Consider the following 20788-nt stretch of genomic DNA (forward strand, 5'->3'; position numbering starts at 1 on the left):
AAAGAAAGCTGAAGAGCCCAGAGGGTGTTCAGGTTCCTGGAGGTTTTGTTGGCAGGGCTAAGGGTCTACCTGGAGACATCCAAGGGCAGTCCCTTTTTTGGTAACTACAGGCTGCTGGTCCTGTGTCTTCAGAGGCAGGACGGAGCCCCAGCAATGTGCTGAGTTTCTAGCAGGTTGTCTGTGAAACCAGCACAGTCCTCCTGAAACATTTTGTATTGGACAAGGAGACAAATTCCAATCAAATGAACTAAATAATAATTTAAAAAGGTCTTTCCTTAAAAATCATCCAATGACCTGCAGTCCTCATGCTGCCCATACAATGTGTGAACTGCAGTCCTGATGGACTACTGCATGCAACAAACATCTCCAGCTCTTGAGAAAAATCAACCAAAGACATCTGACTGCAGTTTCCAAGAGGCTGCTATTGCACTTCATCAAAGCCTAGACAAGTGCAGTCTTCTCTTGACTACCAAAGACTTCAGGGTGGGAATCTGACTATTCATATCTCAAAATTTCCAAAGCCCGTATTCCAGAACACAGCCCTTGTTGTCACAGGACTAACAGGGACACAAAATCCAATCATAGCACTAAAATTCATACTAGTAACCTACATATCTTGCCAGACTCCCTGTTAACTAACTCCTGATACACTGACATCCACCCAGATTGAACCACAACCTTCACAATTTAAGCAACAAAACTTCAATACCTTATCAATCCTTTGAAAACACAGGGAAGAGAGGAGCCCTCTCTCATCCTGACAGAACTCCAAACCCAAGCATGGTTCCACTTCAGAGGGAGAATCAAACAACAGGCTAAATAAGAAACCTAGTCAAGAACTAGGCATTCATGGAGGAAATCTAGATGGTAAGACCAACACCTCTCCAACTGCATTTGTTTTTCAGGAACAAATGAAGAAGTTTAACTAGAACAAGAAAAAAAATGCCATCACCATCTGGGCTTACAATGTTCCTTTAAAAAATGAACCAGCTCAGAAACAAACAGCCTGTAAAATTTCAGCCAGAGTGATCTCTTCACTCTTGTGACCAGTGGCAGGACTTGCTGAGCACTGGAACAGGCTCCTCAGAAAAGTGGTCACAGCATCAAGCCTGACAGAATAAGCTTTTGGACAATGCTCTTGGGTACACAGTGTGACTCTTGGGGATGGTGCTGTGCAGGGCCAGGAGATGGACTTGATTATCCTCGTGGGTCCTTTCCAACCCTGGCATTTTCTTTGATTTGATGATTCTATGACCAGAAGCAAATACTGGAGTTGCACAATGATTTCTGCCATCATGAGATAACTCAATTAGCCCTTTGCCACTGCATTGTTCTGGCTTGGATTATCTTTTTGGATTGTCTTTTTTTTTTTTCCCAGGTCCCTCTCTTCTCTCCCTCTAACCTAACCTCTTTTTGTCAAAGACCTATACTTAGGAGTTAGGAAGTGTAACAGTAGGTTTCATGTACTTCTACAGGACTTCTGGGCCAGTTACATGACATTGCGATGGATACAGCTCAGCTACAGCCATTCTGGGAACTTACAGGAATGTGTTTTAGTGAGCATTTGGAGAATGACAATGGACCTGGTATACATGAAGTGCAACAGGAAGGAATTTATACTTCTCTTGCTTAAATCGATCGAGTATACATTATCCATTTCAAAATATTGACAGTTCTCTGGCTCCTAATTCTCTCCTGCTGGGAGTGCATTTAGCATCCCATATTACTCCAGTGACTTTTTACAAAATAAATTAACCTAACTCAGGCAGGTTTCCTTCTTTTCCTCAATTGTGCAATTTGGCTCTGAAATTACAGCTCAGGTGGCAAACAGGCAACAGTCACTCCTGCACCTGTGACAGCATCCTTCCAGGCCAGAACATGAGAATTTAACATTGTTTGAACAGGAACTCTCATTTTCCCAGTAGGATGAACAGCATAAGCTTAAAAAAGTTCCAAAATACTGGTTTCTACATGCCTGTGAAGCCACTTTCAGGTCACCTTTCAAATTCTCATTGAATTGGTGGTAATTAAGAGTGGTAATTGGCCTTTCTGCTGGAAATACAACAAATCAGCGTCTCACTGAAGAGTTAAAAACTCTCTCAAACATATCTCAAATAGTTTCTCTGTAATATCATGGGGTGTGTGGAACAGATTAATTTCCCATCTGGTCTATGAATTTGTTTGCATTATTTGTTTCTATTAGCAACTACAACTTACTAGAAACCACACAGGCTTACGGACAGACACAGTTCTTACTAAGAAAATCAAAATAAATAAGAAAAAATTTGAGAAGGATGCAACAGAGAACAGATGAATCCTCGGAAGTGTTTAAGTCAATGATTTGTTACATCCTTTTAAGAGGTTGTTTATAGACAAAATTGGCATTTCTTGAAGTAATATCAATATTTAAGTTGTCTGATTGAAATGCAGCATACTTCAGCAGAGACTCTCTTCAAATCAGCTCAGCTCTTGGCTTACATACAAACCCATACAACTGTGTGCAGGACATACTTTTGGCTCACTTTTAACAATCAGATACATGGACCATCATCTGTTTTCTCTTTAATGAATACCTCTAGTCTCATACATCACAGAAAGCAAGGGAGTGCTTTTTAGGAGGAGTTTGAATGAAGGGAGAGAGCTCTGCAAATCAGTTCAGGAAGGGTGTTCTACAACTGATAAATGTCCATGAGACAGCTGTGGTAGCTTATCAGCATTAGCTTTTTATAGTCCTGTTACACACAAGCAGGGAAGCCCCAAACACATATAAATAATATTGATGAAATTGTGTGTCTGTGTATACGCATACCTTTTCCCCCAACCACTCCACAAATTATGCACTCTTCATGATATAGTATGTTCATAAAAACCCCTCTGGAATAACAGCTTCAGTGGCAGTACAACCCTCTCTGTTTAACTCCTAAATTTTTGCGTAGTATGTTAAATAATTTTTCACATTTTGTCGTTTATTTATTCCTCACTCTGAACAAAAGACTCACTAACATTTAGATCCTAAAGAAGCACTGAACACACATTTGTTTTGTGGCCCTGTTAGATTTCTTGTGATGCTGCTTGCTGAAACTTACCCCATTTCATTAAAAACAAATGGGATATGACCTAATTACAACTGAGTGGAAGTTGAGGTGTAATATCCACACACTGCATAAAATTATAACCAAAAATGAACTTTCACACCTTAATATCCTTTAGGTAATAGCAGCAGGAATGAGTGTGAAATCAGCTGTATATTAATATGTATCAGGCTATTCTGTTTTAATGTTACAATCTGAACTAAAAGACCCTCTGGAGTCTGCTCCTAGCTCCTATTGTCATCCTGGTAATTTATGTTTCAGAAAGGTTTTCAATTTCAGAGTGTCAGACTTTGAAAAATAGAGGGAATCAATTAACAACATGAATTTAAAAGAGAATGTGATGGAAACATTTAGCATGGAGATAAGTGAGGAAAACGGAACAGGCTCCAAAGGATCGCTCATGACAGGCTAAACTGGTATTTGGCCTTGGCAAAATCTCCAACTGGCCTCAGTAAAACATTTAGAAAGGTTCACCCAGAGCAGGACTGTGCTAGAGAGCTCAACTGGCAACTGGGCAGAAGAGAAATACCAGTGGTTGTGTTGTTGCAAGAACCATTGGTGTTGGAAGAAAGTAAACCCGGGATCAAGCTTCATTTAAGATATTCCTGTTACAGTACGGCACAAAACCAGAAGCTCAGCTAATATTACAAAAGGACTCATCCTCACCTAAACTTTGCTGTCTAAAAATCAGGTTTTTACTAAAAAAGGACTGCCCCGTTCATAGTCGCTGTAGAAACATTGAGGAGGAAAAGAATGACCTGAACTAAGGCAGTTCATTCTTTCCACTGCCTGTAGAGGGAATCTAGATGATTTTATTAAGCCAACAGCCTAATTTTCAGACAGCTGTTTAGTGGTTGGCATAACAGAAAAAGCTCAGAGAGAAAACATTTAATTCCTGCAGTGCATGAGAATTAACTTTCTGCAATCCATGGGTACATATGGAAGAGGGTTTGGGTTTATCTTGCCCAGAACTGGTGTTCAACTGTACCTAATGACAAGGCTCCCTGCATTAACACATCCCAGTTTTCTACTGCTTACTTTCAAAGGGCAACACTAGCCCAAAGGTTTGTGGGGTGAAGTTCAGAGGCCAAAAAGGTCCAACTGCCAAAAAACATCTGCCTTTAGCCTTCAGCAACCTCTTGGCAACATTCTTACTGCTGAGACACAAACCCTGGAGAGTGGGTATGGGAATTAGAACACAAATCTGTTGTTTTTTTTTTTTTTTTGACTTTGCAGTTCTCAGCAATTCTTCCTCTCTGAGCTTTGCATTCTCAGAATTTAATGACAGGTTGCTGCATAAGGAATTACTAATGCAACTTATATGAAGTACACCATGAACTCCAAAGATAGGTTCTTTTGTACAGTATGCCAAAAATATTTTCTTACATGTAATCATCAAAACAAATAAAATATGCTACTTTGAACTAGAAGATCTTTAATGACTATTTTGCAAATAATAATCTATCTTTATGCATGATCTGCCTGCAGCACAGCTCTTGGTGAAATTCACATCAGCTAAAATTTCAAGTTGCACACTCCTGAATATGAGATTGCAAAGCAAAAAACTGTGCATACTATCAGCTTTTTTCCCTTTCCATTGTTTGCTCTCTTTTCCACAACATCACTCATTACTCTAACACAAAATTCATGAGTTCTATCCTCAGCTGTGTTAGAGCTACAACGATGTTTTCTCAATACTCACTTTTGGCACATGTGGATTAAATTCTACTGCTCTGTGAATAGCTTCTACTGCATTCATCTCTGCGGTACTCAGCCCTCGCCTTGAGGCAGCCTCTGGAGAAAATCTAAAAATGCACAGAAACAAACACATGAGATCAGAAATGCTAGTAAGAAAAAGTCAGAAAAGGAATCTAGAACATGGGCCCATGTAACCAAACTGAGTAATTTTCCTGTGCTCTCCAAACTTCCATAGCAAGTGGAAACTCTGAGTGATCTGTTACATCAAGGCCAATAAAAATCCCAGCAGAAGCGGAAAGCATGTTTGTATCTAATCATGGCAGAAAGTCAGTTCAAACACTCCCTTCTCTGTCACTAACCTAAATTTGCTCTAGGTACCTTGCTAGGGGCATATTCAAGGCTGAAACTGCAGAAAAAAAAAAAAAAAAAAGGAAAGAAAAGAAAAGAAAAAATAACAAGACCACAAACCCCCAAAAAAACCAATGCCAAATTATTGTTGGAGGGTTTATATTAAAAACAGATTTGGAGAGGTTTTAGGAAGGTTCCCAACCCAATGCCCCTGGGTCAGGTTGAGATGGAAGCACGATGCAGCAGCAGTAGCAGGTGGTCTACTGTCTGCAGCACCATTGAGGGTAGCATGCCCAAACTGTGGGCAAATCATCTGCCCCAGTGAATAAAAAACCAGACCATGCAATCTCTTTCTCACCTCACACCCCACGGCTAACTCCAGAGCTGTACTTGGCAGGCAGACACCACAGGGAAAGCTGTGACAACCTTAGCCCTGCCCTCCCAAGCTGGAGTCGCTGTGTAGGGAGGAAAGATGTTGCAGTAGGTACTGGCGATCTACAGGATAAAAAGAATGAAAGAAAATTACTTAGATCTTGATGTGTACATACACTTTAAAAGCAAAAACTGTCAGGATGTCAGTCAAGAAAATGGCTTTCCACTCCACTTGCTTTTCAACTTTAGGGGACATTCGACCCTCAGGTGCACAGACACAACTCTGCCTGAGATTTGTGTGAAGGCATCTGAGAGCAGAATGGGGGTTTTGGAGCTCCGTCTCACGAGGAGCTGAGCACCCTTCCAGAGTGGGCTGGTGCTCTCAAGTCCACAGGCATCAAATAAATGTGCTCAGCACCTTGGAAGCTTGAGACCCAAGAGAAAAACATAAAAGGAATGAACAGATATTTGTGTCTCTAAAAATATGAACGTCATCTGCCTCTCAGAATCCCTGACATAATAATGCTAAATCCACCTGCCGCTATTTAATTAGATGAGCACTCTGCTGACAGCACTTTTAAGATGACATTGTTACCAGTGCATCCACATTTAGTTTTTACCTTTTTGTGGTCAGGTTTACACAAAGTTGAAGAGGTTCAGCCACACAACCCTTTTCAGTTGCATCATCACTATACTATCTAGGAAGCCAAAGCTCACCCAGAGAGTATATATAAAACTGAAACAAGAACTGAATTTATGCTATTTCTCTTCTTTTCTTCTTCCTTAGTATCTCAAGTGCAATGTTTGATCACTACCAATTTTTTATATATAAAGTAATTTTATCAATTTACTGCAGGTCTTAATTTTCCTGCTAAATCAGCAGATTGTTAGGGTGTGGGCTCAGCTAAGAAAAATCTTACATTAAATCAGGAATTTTGCTGGAATGTGGTTCTTAAACACTTACTTGTCAGAGACAGCTCTGGCTTTGAGCAATGCAGCTGTGTAGCATATTGTTGCTGATTTTGGTAAACTTATATCTGTTGAAAAGAAAGAAAAAAATTAAACATTTGAATATTAAAAGTGTGCAGAAGAAAAGTGATTGATGCTTTAGAGTAAGCATGACATACACAAAATTAGTATGTGAACTCAGAATACTTTTTCATCTTGGGACTCATGCTGCCACGTCACATGGATTTTTAAATTTCCACCTGATATACAGGCTTTAAAATGTGTGTTAATGACCTCTGGAACTGCTATTTAAACAGCAACTGGTATCATTAGAGAACTAATTTAAAGAGTGACATAACAGAGACATAATGAAAGAATTCATTACTCTGTAGATAAATATATACATGATTTGGAATACCTGGATTTTACCATAGTTCACAAAGTATCTAAGTAATACCTGAGGGCTATCTACTTCACTCTTCATGTTTTCACTGAGAAGCATCTGTCTAATATGAGCATGTGGCAGCTGTACAAGTTAAGACAGCTATTCAAGTAATAATGGATTGGACTTGCAAGCAGTCAGCCAGTAGATCGATTGAAGTTAAAGATCTACAGTAAAATAAGGTGTTTTGCCTCTTAAGAAAATATTGGACCAAAACACACATCCACCAGACACTCTCTAGCCATTCTATCCTGTTCCAGAGACACACAGGACCATAAATCTGACTTAACCCATTCGTTAATTTATACATGTTTTCTACCAGCAATGCATTCAGAAGGTAGAGAGAAATGCTGTTTAACAGACTTGAGTGATATATTTGTTCTCACTGTTACAGAGAATTGACTTCCACATTTTTAATCTCATGGTGTGATCCTTGGCGATGTCCTGAGCAGGGCTAAGAGCTGGACTTGATGATCCTTATGGGTCCCCTCCAACTCAGCTTATTCTGTGACTCTGTAATCTACCCAGCAGTCACATACTGAGACTGAAATATTACAGCATTAAAAATTTAAAGATAACAGCCACATGAAGAAAACCCCAAACCCACTAAAGGCTGGATTCTGCAAACCCTTGCGTACATGCCGATAACTTCCTATGGCAAACAGAAAGCACAGCAAACACAAGGCACTGAGGCAGGTCCACTGTAGAAGTGAGGAGCAGCTAATCTATCTGACTGTTGCTCTAAGAAACTATCTGTCCCTTGGTTTGTCATTAAATTTGCTTAGAAAGATGAAATTACCATGATAACTTGGTTACTTCAGGATTAACAGACACTTGTTACTCACTGAACTCATGTGCCTTGCAAGAGTTAGGGCTCCAGAAGGGAGTTAAACAGAACAAGCAAGAACAATCTCAGCAGTCACCATCCTTCACTTATTAATAACCAAGCAACCAGGCACAATGTTATTCTGTGAGACTGAAAACATTGCCAGAATGACTGCAGCACTTTGAAAAGGCTGCCTGTTAAATCCTATTACCTTTTTATGCACTTGCACTTCAAGTATGAGATGTACAAATCCTGCTGGAGGCTTCCCTATTACATATTGCAACTATAATTTCACTGGAGTATGTAATTATAGTGACTGAAGTAATTAAAATCAACAGCATGCAGAGCAGTTTGGATGACAGATATGTTCATTACTCCACTAATAGAAGACAGCTACAGACACAGGCATGAGCACATCTTCAGTGATAGGAAAATATTTCTGAACATATCCAATAGCCCTCTTTATATTAAGTTTTCCTTAACATCAGGAGTTAAAAGTTATTTCCAGTAAACAGAAATGTCTTTTAAATATATTAAAACAGTATCACAAAAAAAAATGTGTCCTAGTAGACAGTAAGTGTTCCTGAGCTGGAAACATCTGTGCATATAGAGTGCAAGGTGATTCACAATGAACAGCTGGCATCTGCAAGGAAGAGAAATGAGGTGAGTTGAGCTAAGGCTCAGACACACCATGTGAGTCCTTTCTGCAGAAGAAATGGGATTTCTCAAAGAATATTGTGTTCAAATCTGATCACCCATGGTCAAGAAAAACAAAAGCAAACAGAAGGATTGGACTGTTTTTGTATCAAACCAAATACAATAAAAACTGAGAGAAGATCCAACTGTTTCCTACGCAGACCCACATGGAACACCAGGAGAGAAGAAGGGCTGCTCAGGTAAAGGACAGCATTGGCACAAGAATAAAGAGTTCAAAATTAAATTCTGGCTGCAGATCAAAAGAAAGTTTCTGTGAAATGAACATTTGAGGGAGGCTTCCATGGAGAACAGCGGGCCAAAAAACCAACTAATTCTAGGATGGAGCTTGCTCAGCTCATGGAAGGAGCAGTATCATGCAGGGAATGCAACAGCAGGGGCCCTGATTCACCCAGGAGGTCTCTTCCAGTACTATGCTCCTAGAGAGCAATCCTTGTTTGAGGATAATAATTATAAACCCCTAGCAATGGAAGAAACAGATACAAATGTTCATGTTTATCACAGAATCACAGAGTGGTTGGAGGGGGAAGCAAGTGCTGGACAACCTCTAGTCCAACTGAGTCAAACTAACAGATCCATGCCTGCTTGCTTTCAAAAGTGTTTTTCTTTTTGTTTGCTACATATTAGACCAAAAGTATTTGGTCCTACTATATGCTGGTTTATGACTACAATACTTTAAAATAATTTTGGCTTCATCTCCAAAACTTCACCCTCATATTTTAGAGAGCTATAAACAATTATGTCTGGTAACAACTTGAATTTAGCAAGGGAATTGTGTCCAAACTGGCCCTAGGAGATATGTATTCTGTCAGAACCAAAGCAAAGTTTTAATAAATGACTGTGTCCAGCTCTCTGAGCCATCTGGCAAAATATCTTCACATACACTGTTTCCCACCCTCCTGTGATTACTTGTGGAGCTCCCACAATGTGCTGAAAGATGTGACTGCTAATCTGTTGTCAAATCCATCAGGACATTTTTGCCTAATAGAAACTGATGTGTCAATCTAGAAAATACTCTCCTCCTTTCTTATTGCTTGTATCATCAAACAGGATACAAAAATCTAGAATTAATTTATAAGAATTTCCTTTCAATATGCTCCAGTCATGTATGAGGAGGGCTGGGAAAGTGAATTCTTACAATTCATTTGCTTCTTAAGCAGTTGCTTATGAGACTGAACTGATGGAAAGATGCTATGGATATGCAGAGTATGCCATATATCATCTAAAATGGTCATGGCATCTACTGTTCTTATCAACAGCAATTAAAAAAAATTATGAATCTGGATATGGAATGATGCAACATTCCCTACCAAGTCAGCAGAAGGCTCTAAATATCTTCATGTTTGACAGGCATGTTGCAGTTGCTTTAGTCATTAATAAATGCAGAAATGTAAGTCACTAATCACAAATTATTCCAAATTTTGCACAGGTGATAGGAAGACTTGCTTACAGATTGTAAGCACTCTAGCAAATAAATATGTGCAGGTTGGATCAGTGATGACAGAAGAGAGATGCAGTCATCTATAAAGACACAAACATTAAGAAAGAAAGTGAATGAAGCTGATACAAATGGTTAAAAACAAGAGTAATGTGATGGAAATCATTAAAGAAAAGTATGAGATGAATATCAGGGGAAAACTGCTATCAAAAATATCTAATATCCCATTAGAACACTGATCACATTTTCCCACAAAATGTAGTAGAAAACATGCTGGAGGGAGCACAGCTACGAATATGCTGCTTATGAAACTCAGTTCTGATTCTCTGTACTTCTGGCACTCTTTCTCAGTAGTGGGAAACACCCCAGTCAAACACAGCCCCTGTGTTACAATGGGAAAACCACAAGTAGCCTTTATTTTGCCATAACCACAACTAAAACTTACACTATTCAGATACAGGAAGATTTACTGTTGATTTTAAACACTTCATATGCCACTCTTGCTGACAAGCATATCAGCGACCACAAGCGTCAGCCACTTTAACTTGACCAAGTTCAATTCTAAATGCCTGTAGAGGGGAAGGAATAATTTCTGCTTAAGAAAGTTAAAGAGAGCAAGACTAGTATAATTACTTTACACTTCTTGTGCTTTTGCACAAATAGGCAAAACAAAAAATGCCACAGATGCATTTGGCAAAAAAAAGAAAGCAGATGGTATGAACAGACACAAACTGTTGCTGAAACCTAGCTGAAGTGACAAGTGATTTTGATATGGAGGAAAGAAATCAGGTCTTGCAAGCATAAGCTGGAAAAGATGTGACAGGAACAAAGACAAACTATTCTCTTGATATTACTGTTACACAAACTTGAGGTCTTGATTTGTGTCTCTTGGAGAAGGTAGGTTAGGTTTTGGTGTAACCGTAACTAAAAGGAACTTATCTTAAGATATCTCTTTCAAAGAAACAAAAGGGTTGTAAAATACTGTGTATGAGGGAATGGCTGCTTCCATACTGCCACTTTCTGAAGAAAACTCTTCATTGCACTTACAACACCTACCCAGTTAGCTCCACCAGGTAGCATACCTCCAAAAAGTAAAATATAAATATGGCAAGTAATGAAACTATCTACAAAAGCCCTGGAGACCATAGCTAATGTAACTGGAGGCTGCATGCAATTGCTTCATCAATCTGCAACTCTCTACAAAAGGATTGCCTTCAATATAAACAGAATTTACATGCATAATCTGTAAGAACAATAAGAAATTGGACAGAAGGGGGTAGAGAAAAGACAGTAGTCCTGAACTGACTACATTTTAGAAAAGTCATTTCTCTGTGTTAACTTTCGGATTTCACTCAGTTATAAGTATTCCAAGTATTCCACTTTCTCAAGTGTTTCTTCAAAGGCCTGCATTTTGATTTAAAACTAATTTAAAGTAGGATTCTGCTTGAGCAAGCTGTTATCAAATTAAAAGTGGCAAAGCACAGAGCAGAATGAGATATTTTGTATTAAACCCCATTTCCCTTCTGTGTGTCCTTTGCTCTAAAACATTGTCTCAAGTGAACTCTGCATTTGGAACTCTGGCATGAGGGTCTTTCTCCTTCTCTGCAAAGGAGAGAAGAATGTGAGAGAAGAATCTGTGTAAGGTGTTCATCCTGCAAACAAGAAGGCTTTTAGTCTCACTGGAAAACACTGTGCTTCTAAAAAATGAAAGCAAGGACAGGTTTAGAGAGGAACCATTGCATCACTAAGATTAAACACAGAGGCATCCATTCTTTCTAAACCTGACTTTAAATTGCCAGAAAAGTCTGAGTTTTTACACAGTGCCCAGGTGATCACTTAATATCTATCAAAGCAACTGGCTGCCCAGGGAAATTAATAAATCAATTCCTCCAAGCATCATTACAAGCAGACTAACACCCCCAGCCATAGCTATTTCTGCTGTAAATAACACGGATATGTGTTAAATCAGAGCCAAAAATATTTTCAGAATTCAACAGTGTTTAGGTCATCCTCACTCTATTGACAGACACTGAACTCTGAAACCATAATGATGTAGCTCAGCAACAGTGCATGCTGTTCCACTAATGAGACCCTTTTTCCATGAATAATGAGTATGGACATCAGTTCTGTTGCCAGGTACATAATATAAACACAATTTAACACATGGCTTTTGCTAAAGCAGTGCATCTGCTTGCAGAGGCTGAGGTTTCACATGATGTGGTCCAACATTTTAGCCCAGGGTGGGAGCAGACTGCTCGAGGAAATAATTTGTTCATATGTTATCAAAATACAATAAATCAGGCTTGGTCTTAGTCAAAAAAAAAAGCAGCGGAGTGGGACCAACAGAAACTGCAGATAGGAAAGTATAAATGAGTTCAGTGTTTTATATTCCAATAAATCTTACAACACATGAAGCTGATGAGTTCTAAAATGAGCTGAGACTCCCTGAGACAGGCCTTCTGAGACTCATGAACTGTACAGGTTATGTTGGTTAAGCCTGTGTTTGCTGAGTCCTTTTGCAAACCTAGTGCATACACACACCATAGCAAAGTGTGAGTTGAAACTGCCTGTGCTCAAACAGCCAAAGTAAGAGCTTTATTTTTAAAAGCCTCATTTGTTCTGACTCTATCATATGCTTTTGAGAAAATGAAACACACTTTCAATTTTTATCAACTTCCATGACATAAAGTGCTACCATGGCATTGTTTAAAATCAGGGATCAGTGCCTTCATTATGCCAAAGTAGAGCTCGCACTGGAGTTCAGTCTAGAGATTTGAGAATACAGGCTTAATACCCTGTTCTGTCACAGTTCTGCTACTTCCCAGGACTATTACCTCATAACTGCATTGAAAACTAGAAGGTGCCAACCTACAGTGATGCCTGGGGAATAAAAGCCACCATTTTTCCTTACTTGCTTTTTAACATGGCAAAATGAAGAACATAGGCATCGCTCCCAGTGTCACAGGAATTACTGAAATACAAGGAGCTACCAGAAAGACTCTGATGTTACCACTTTAACTGCCAATTTCTTCAGTCAGACTAAGTACAACCAAGATCTCTTCCAGAGTCATTACTGCTACTGAATGGCAGCATTCAAGGGTCTGGGTGACATTTTGATCTTTGCTTAGAATGATTTGACCCCAAAAAAGAGTTGAAAACATTCCAGACTGGACTGGTAGGAGTGATTATCACTGATGTTCCTGTAATCAGCTGTTTATTTATATTTCTTTTAAATAGCCTCATCTCTGAGGCAGTCTACTGCAGGAGTCTGAAATCTGGCAGGATGATCGTGTTAGTACCAAGCCAATGGTCTGTTCTGAGCCTCATTTAAATTTGTCTTAACTTCCTAAGTTATAAGATGTTAGAAGAAAGCAGTTAGCACATATTTAGTGGGAGCTTCTGCATTTTTTTTTTTTGGCTATACCATCCAAAGATTCATTGCTCAACAAGTACAGGTCTCAGTACTCCAGCGAACATGCACCAGCCCTTTGCCATGGTTGATCATGGTGTGATGATATGGGCCCAAGTACTGGGGCTGACAGGGAGAAGCCTCTGTCTGCGTGAGCTCTTACTGTTCTTTTTGGCACCCAGGAAATGCAACAGAGAATGACAAATGAAGAGGAGGCAGAAGCCACAGAGAAAAAGGTAGATGGAAAAGATGTTACAAGGGAAGTTGTAAAGTGGTTGGCAATGTATCTTGACCATCAGTGCTCTGAAGAGAAGATTAGAATAGGTAGTTAGGAAAAGCAGAAGAATGGAACTGAGAATGAGTGATACTGGCTGAACAAGGAGCCTCTGGTAGGAAGTGGGAGCAATTAAAAGCTATAATTGAGCATGCAGAAGAGAAGACACTTCAGTAAGCAAATGGGACAGAAGACCAGCCAATTCCTTAAAAGAAACCATGAGAAAGAAAAATGAGCACTGTGGATATAGGCTCCAGTGGAGGAGCCTATATTGGTAGGCATTTATGCAAGAGTAGCTCAAATAATGTCCCTCTGTCTTTTCCAAAACTGTGAATGTTTCAAGCCTTAAAGTCTTTGTTCAAAGAGCATCAGAGACACTAAGAGCTAGCAACTGACAACATTTTAAAGGCTACAAGATCAACCTGGCAAAAGAGTTAAGAAACATCAAAATTAAGGCTACATAGGTTTCACTTAAGCCAGCTATTTGATCCATGCAGGTTATGATCTCATTTCTAGTTATATCATTATGTAATATTCCTTTCAAAAATTCCCATAACAGAATGACATTTTTCTGAGGATGACTGAGGACTGTGTAGTAACACAGTAGGAAACTGACAGCTGTAGGTTCCCTGATTCACTTGCTGCAGAACTTGGAAAGTGGCTACTGAGTAAGCCAGGGACTGCAGTAAGAAGAGGAAGAGTGGCACTGTGCAGGCTGATGAACGCTGCTCTAGAGAACTGGATTATATTCCTGGTTTTGTCACCAAGTTTCTACACAATACGAGGAAAACCCAGGTTTTTTTGAACTAAACAAAATATGCCAGTTTCCGTGTCTCTGAAACCCTGGTGTCTTCAAATTTAAAGAGCTAGAGCTCCAGCAGCTGTGATTTGAATATGAAAAGAGTTGCAGTGCTGTATAAACCAATATTTACTGAAAACCAAAACAAAATAATACAAAATGTTCACCTAGTCTTCTGGGTTTTCCAAGGTTTCTCTATAAGAAATGAAGTCTGCTACTCACCAGACTGCTATGAAGTTAAATCAACGTTTTCTTCTATGCTACTAAGTCAACAATCACAGGTAAGTCCATGGGGCAACTGATAATATTTTATTCAGAAAAGGTTTGAATAGCATGCAATAAAAATTATGTAGAACCTAAACAGTCATTCTTTAAACATCAAGAGAAAACAAAGAAAGGACAGGGGAGCTGCCAGTGAGTGCCATCACCCTGTACAATGATTTCAGCATGGGCTGGCAGAAAAAATGCACAGTATTTAATCTTTGGATAAAGGATTATGTAAGGGCATGTATGAAGCTCATGTCTATCAATTTAATTACAGTGTTTTCTAAATAATAGGAGTTTGACTTAAATATATTTCTTCTGTGTGTATCACCTAGGGAAAATACAAATACATATTTGAACTTACCATCATACTTTGCTAAGACTGCCTGGACGTCTGCATATGCTTGCAGTTCCAGCAAAGCCTCTAGCAGGTTTTCATGGATGTTGAACATGCTGAGAAGGGGAAACTCCTTCATCAACTACAATCAATAACATATGAAAGGGTTAGATTATTAAAATGGAGAAGGGTTTCTTGTTCAAAATGCATTGAAATAGACAACACCAAAGTAAAACTCCTCAGTTCCCCTTGCTCTTAGTTCTTTCCCAAAGCTCACTATTATCTCAGAAACTTCTGAGCTCATAATGGATACAAGGTCAGGTTCTTGTCAAGACATGCTTGTATAGGTTGTAATTAGTCAAATCTAACAACCCAGCTATCTGAACACACAACTCTCCTTCAATGAACAGGCTTCTTCAAAGTGAAAAAGAATTATTGTTCTGGGGAAGAATTTCACCAGTGTACCACCAGTGTATCAGCAGTACGTAGTCCAGCACCTCTCTGGTGAAACCATAAAATACACTGAAAAACCACAATGACATCAAATTAGAGATGTTACATATCTACTTACATAGAGAAGTTTACATATATGCAACCATATATCAAGTATGTGATACCAGGATTTGTAATTGTTAATACTTAAGAACACAACTGCAATTGTGGCCATAAATTAAAAAAAAGAGAAAGAGAAGGAGGGAGAGGGAGAAGGAGAGGGAAGGGAAGGGGAGGGAAAAGGAAAAGGGAAAGGAAAAGGAAAAGGACAATAGGAAAGGTAAATCTTATGCAAATCAAACACTGTAACTAAGGAATACATCTTGTATGACAAACTGAATGAAATATGGCGTTAAAATAATCTAATCTTTTCACATAAGAAAGTAAGTGCCTTTACTTTATGAACTAAGCCGTTGAGAGATACCAGGAATTTGTTTTTAGATACCCTCAGTTTCAGTATCAGCATAGATTCAAATGGCTGAAGCTGATACTCAATTGCACCTCTTTTTTAAGTCACACCTATAAGAACCATCCATGTTTTTTACTGCAGAATTGATTTAACAACATTTTTTATTATCAGAGTGATTCTCTAAAGAACTGAAGTGATAAAAGATCCTTGCTTCCTTGTGTCCCCTTTATGGTTGTTTAACTGCTTTCATGATGTAGATTCAGCACAAAAGGTCCCTGACAGTGAAGAACTGGGGTAGCTGATATTACCACTGCTTCTCAGGAACTTGCAGGGAAACACTAAAATTTACAGTCTCTCTGATAGGGTTTATGAGACAGAAATACTGTAACATGCCAAGTAAAGAAAATGCTGCAAGGTCAGCTTTGCTCTATTTGAAAATAATAAGCCAGATCTGAAAACTCTGACACTTAATAAACCTACCTTTCAAGATACAAACAGCAAAACTGATGAGAACCAGCAGATCGTAATCTCACAAATAGATAAGACAAAAATAAAAAGATTGAAACGAGGGATGGATATTCACCAAGAACTTGAAAAATTGAGAGAAAGGTAATGCACTGGAGCTTCTTCACTCTGTTAAGAAAAGGGACCTTAACAGGTAAATTCAGAAGCAAAGCACAGAGAATTTCTTTCTTGTGAAATGGTCTGGTACAAGCTAATGGACGAACTATTCTGACCTTAAGAATCTAAATTTGTCTGTCTGGAATAGCATTGACTTTGTTGCAGTTTGAGGATTATTACAATGAAAGGCAAGAATGGCAGTGTTTTGTTTAAGTGATTATATAAATTTCTGGTGAGAATCAGATCACTGAGAGAGCAGCTGAAAGAGGTCACTGAACTTTTCATGTTAATGGCATGGAGATGGCCATCAACTCCTGGTTTCACTGGAGCTGAGAAAAACAGCACAAACAAAACTGCATAGTTTTGCAAGCTTTTCTCCTCTATTTAAAAAAAAAAAAAAAAAAAAAAAAGACCACAGATCTTGAGATCTTGATGCTCATGTAGGTTAAGTGGAAGAGTTTGAGAATAAAATAAAAAGTTTAAGTTGTTGTTTGCGAAGAAAAGTAAGTGCAGGTGAAAATTCACATAGTTGTATTCATTAGTTAAAGATCCATCATTAATTCTACTTCTCTTCATTTTTGTCCTTACTCACTATTGGATTTTTAAGAGAGGAAGCTACTATTTGGCAGGAAAGAGCATGACAGAATCTGGCTCTACATAAATGTGATTTAAAGTTTGAAATGAACATCTTGCAAAGAAACCTCTCTAAGGGATTAAGAAAGATTATCCCTGCTCATTGAGAATGAATAACAGCTGGCAAAATAACATTCCCTCCATCAGTGAAGAGAAGGGAAGAGCTGCTAGTTATAGATGTACTCTGGCCAGTAAAAGCTCTTACTCTGGTTCTCTGTCTCTCTCACTGACATCACTCACTATTTTTTTTTTTTTTGCTCTTTTAATTAGGTTCTGTCAGAGTGATAAAGCCTGTCTCAGACAGCAGAGGAATAAAGGTCAATGTCTGGACTGCCAGGCCTCCAAACTGAAGTGTTAATAAAGGTTTCATCTGGGAAAGGTCGAGCGTTACGAAGTCCAAACCAGTAATATTGAACTCAGTTAATACTGTAGCCTCAAAAATAAAACATCTCTAAGTGACCACTCAGCTATTTGAACACTGACTGTGCATAAATGACAGCATGTTCGCTATTAAAAAAAAGAAAGAGAAGACATGAATTAATTTTTCTCTCATATTTGGATGTAGAGTTCCTAGTTCTCACTGCAAGTAATTTGCAGTCACAGTAAAAATTTGTTTACTGAGAAACTTGTAGAAAGTAAAGCCACTTGGATGGAAGAATATTATGACAGGTCATCTTTCAGGTCTCATAGTGAAAGCAAACACTGGGAAAGAAAAAACTGCCACACATGACTGGTCAGGGAAGGCCACATACTGGGTCATGCTGAGGAGCAGTGGGAGCAGACTGAGCTTGCTCCCCCCCAGCAGATGGAGGGGGAGCTGGCTCATACTCCACACAAAGATGTAAAGATGGGCACATTTTCCCAAACACAGGATGAAAAACACACCCTTGAGTTCGCCAGACGTGTACATCACTGAGCTCTAATTGGGCCTCCAGTTTAAGAGGCACAGACATCCCTTTGCACCCAATGATTTATTTTCTGCGAAGTTACAGACCAGTATTTGCCAAATCATTTGGCTTATAAATTTAATTTATTTTTACTTCTTTACTGTAATCTGAGAAATAAATTTATCTGAGTGGCAAGCACTGCACTTGGAGACAAGATGAAGGCTCTGCTATCATCTTTCTCCACACCTTCAGACCTCAAGAGACAGCCACCAAATTCAGCACTCAAGATTTCCTGAGCCACAGAGCCACTACAGCATTTCACATGTACACTACTTAGGTCTAAATATGCCATTGTAAAATTCAAGTTAGTTGGTTTCTTGGCTGGCATTAAAGAGAAGTGTTCCACTGATCTAAACTGATTTTCACACCATGTGAAAACAGACACCACATGGCTATAAATGTATTCCCTCCTTACAACATGAGGATATTCAAATAGCTGTTGAACATATGCCAAATCTATGTTCACAAGGATTTTACCTGGAACTTCTATTGGTCAAAATACTTTCTGGCAATCAAAGTCAGACCTAGAGCTGGGTTAGTACATATTCTGTTCCAATTAATCTGCATGTTTGGGGGAAAATAGGTACAGGTGTAGAAAGCAGAGCTGCTTTTCTTTGAAAAAGTCATTAGGCATACTGCAAATATACAGAAAAGGTAGCTTTTGCAGGTAATTCAGTTTTAATGTTTTAGATAAATAGTATTTTGGGAATATAAGTTTGCAGAAAAATTCTGGAAGTAAGTCTGACACAATCTGAACATATTTGAACACTAGTCCCAGAAGCACCCTATTCCCAGGCTCACTTCAATTCACATTACAGGGTGCAGATTCAATGATTTTGTGATAGATATGAAAAAATGATGATTGGAAAAAATACCTTATGGTACAAAGAAATCCACACCTGATTTGTTGGATGAGGAACAAGTTTCATCTCCCAAATGACATTTATTGAAGAAGATTCCCTAACTGAGAGTATTTCAGTTAATGGCATTTTCATTTAGATCTAATTTTTAAAACATTTTCAAGGAATGTAGCTTTAATGTCTGCATCCTTTATTCTCGCTGTGACAACATTAACATCATTAATCAAATAACCAGAAAACATTATTTGTATAGAAACCCACTATAACCTCCAGCTTATGCTGACAACTAGACCTCAGGGACTCAAGGGAATACAAAGGTGGAAAAATGAATAATGTTATATATAGCCTGCTGTTGACACATTTATTCTCCATTTGCATTATGACTGTATGCATGGTCACAAATTTTGTGGGCAGGGCATGCAATCATTCATTGCTGCTTGTACTCCTGTCTTCTCCACAAACAAACAGCAATATTCATCACATCAATGCACTCAACTGAATGCATTCAAAAAATGAATTGTGAATTCATCTCAAAATAAAGAAACAACAAGAAAACAAGGGAAATTCAATGCAAACAGTGAAACTGCTACAACCTTAATTACTAGTGCATGTGTTTCTGTGGGTATCTGAAATGGAAATGGAAAACTGTCTCCTAAAAGGAGAATGGCTGAGGCTGCCATCTTTTATTTGCAGCTGTCCACCAAAACTGAAGGACCAAGCACACAGTATGGATAGCACTGGCATCTTCACAAGTGCTTTGCATAAACTGCTTTCTGGTATATGACCCCTAATCTGCCAGCTGAACAAGGTGGGAAAGGTAAAACTCCAAGCCATTTCTGAGTAGGAAAACAGACGTTTCCATTTCTGTGAGCTTCATTGTCTGCAGATAACCCTTCAGGATGTCTAAGCTCTGACTGAAGCTCTCCCTGGGCGTGAGGCATTGGCAACATGTAACTCCATGTTGACCTTCTGATGTTTAATTAGATACACTAATTCTTAAGTCGTCCTCCTGGCCAGCTCAACTGGCAAGGACAGAAGGGCAGAGACACTGTCAGCAGACCAAAGTTAGCACACAAAAAACTTCAGGTGCTTAAAAATGAGTCTAACTCCTGGTCCTAAAAGTGCAACTCATTCCACCACTGTCTCTGAGTGAGATTCACGTGATAAAAACACGTCACAACTCTTGGGAGTTGAAAAAGTATCTAAAATACACTGGATCTACCTGAATTAAGGTACTGCTTAATTACAGCAAAAGTAGGATTCTGTCAATTCATTAATTCCTTTAAGTACTGCATTCCTTTTGGTAAATGATCACTGGTTTGTTTGGAAGCAGCTCTACAGTTACCCTTTTACAGCTCAGAGAGGATATCAGCTAAGAAACCAAATCTGTCAGATCCTCTTGTTTTGAAGCTTGGAAATTATTAGCAGTAGGAGCCTTGTATTTTCCTCATATATGGAGTTCAGGAAATTTGACAACTTCAGAGTGTCAGAAAAGAGACCCAGATCCAGTTCACACTAACTCTGGGATGGCATGGGTTTATAATTTGCCAACATTCAATTTTAAACTTGAATTTAGACATAGTGCTGCACAATATTCAAAGATAATATGACTTCTCTACAATGTAGGATTAACAATGAGTAAATGAAGTGAAAAATAATCTTACTAAATATGCAAACTCTAAAAGAAATATGTTAGAGCATGCAGCCTTTTAGTTCTCTCTCAACTGGAGGATTAGTGTTTAGAGTATGACAAGTTCTTTAAGGAATACAATTATGAAAATGCTGTTATTTGGACTATGCTGTAAAAAATGAATGTATTTCAGGAATAAAGGGAATTTTAAAGACAGATGTGGCATGAACCCAGA

At 38.7% G+C, this 20788-nt stretch overlaps 1 protein-coding gene across 4 annotated transcripts in view; it reads right to left on the minus strand.

Annotated features, from left to right (window-relative positions):
* ST7 (suppression of tumorigenicity 7) overlaps nt 1–20788 on the minus strand; it is a 131394-nt gene that overhangs the window by 12975 nt on the left and 97631 nt on the right. For all 4 annotated transcript variants that reach the window (XM_041421075.1, XM_041421076.1, XM_041421079.1 and 1 more), the window contains 3 exons: nt 14989–15103; nt 6475–6547; nt 4795–4897 (listed from right to left, as the gene is read on the minus strand). In XM_041421075.1, coding sequence (XP_041277009.1) covers nt 4795–4897; nt 6475–6547; nt 14989–15103 — 291 coding nt within the window. The remainder of the gene's footprint in view (nt 1–4794; nt 4898–6474; nt 6548–14988; nt 15104–20788) is intronic.

The sequence above is a fragment of the Onychostruthus taczanowskii genome, unplaced genomic scaffold (assembly GCF_017590055.1).
Source record: "Onychostruthus taczanowskii isolate IOZ18803 unplaced genomic scaffold, ASM1759005v1 scaffold68, whole genome shotgun sequence".
Lineage (NCBI taxonomy): Eukaryota > Metazoa > Chordata > Aves > Passeriformes > Passeridae > Onychostruthus > Onychostruthus taczanowskii.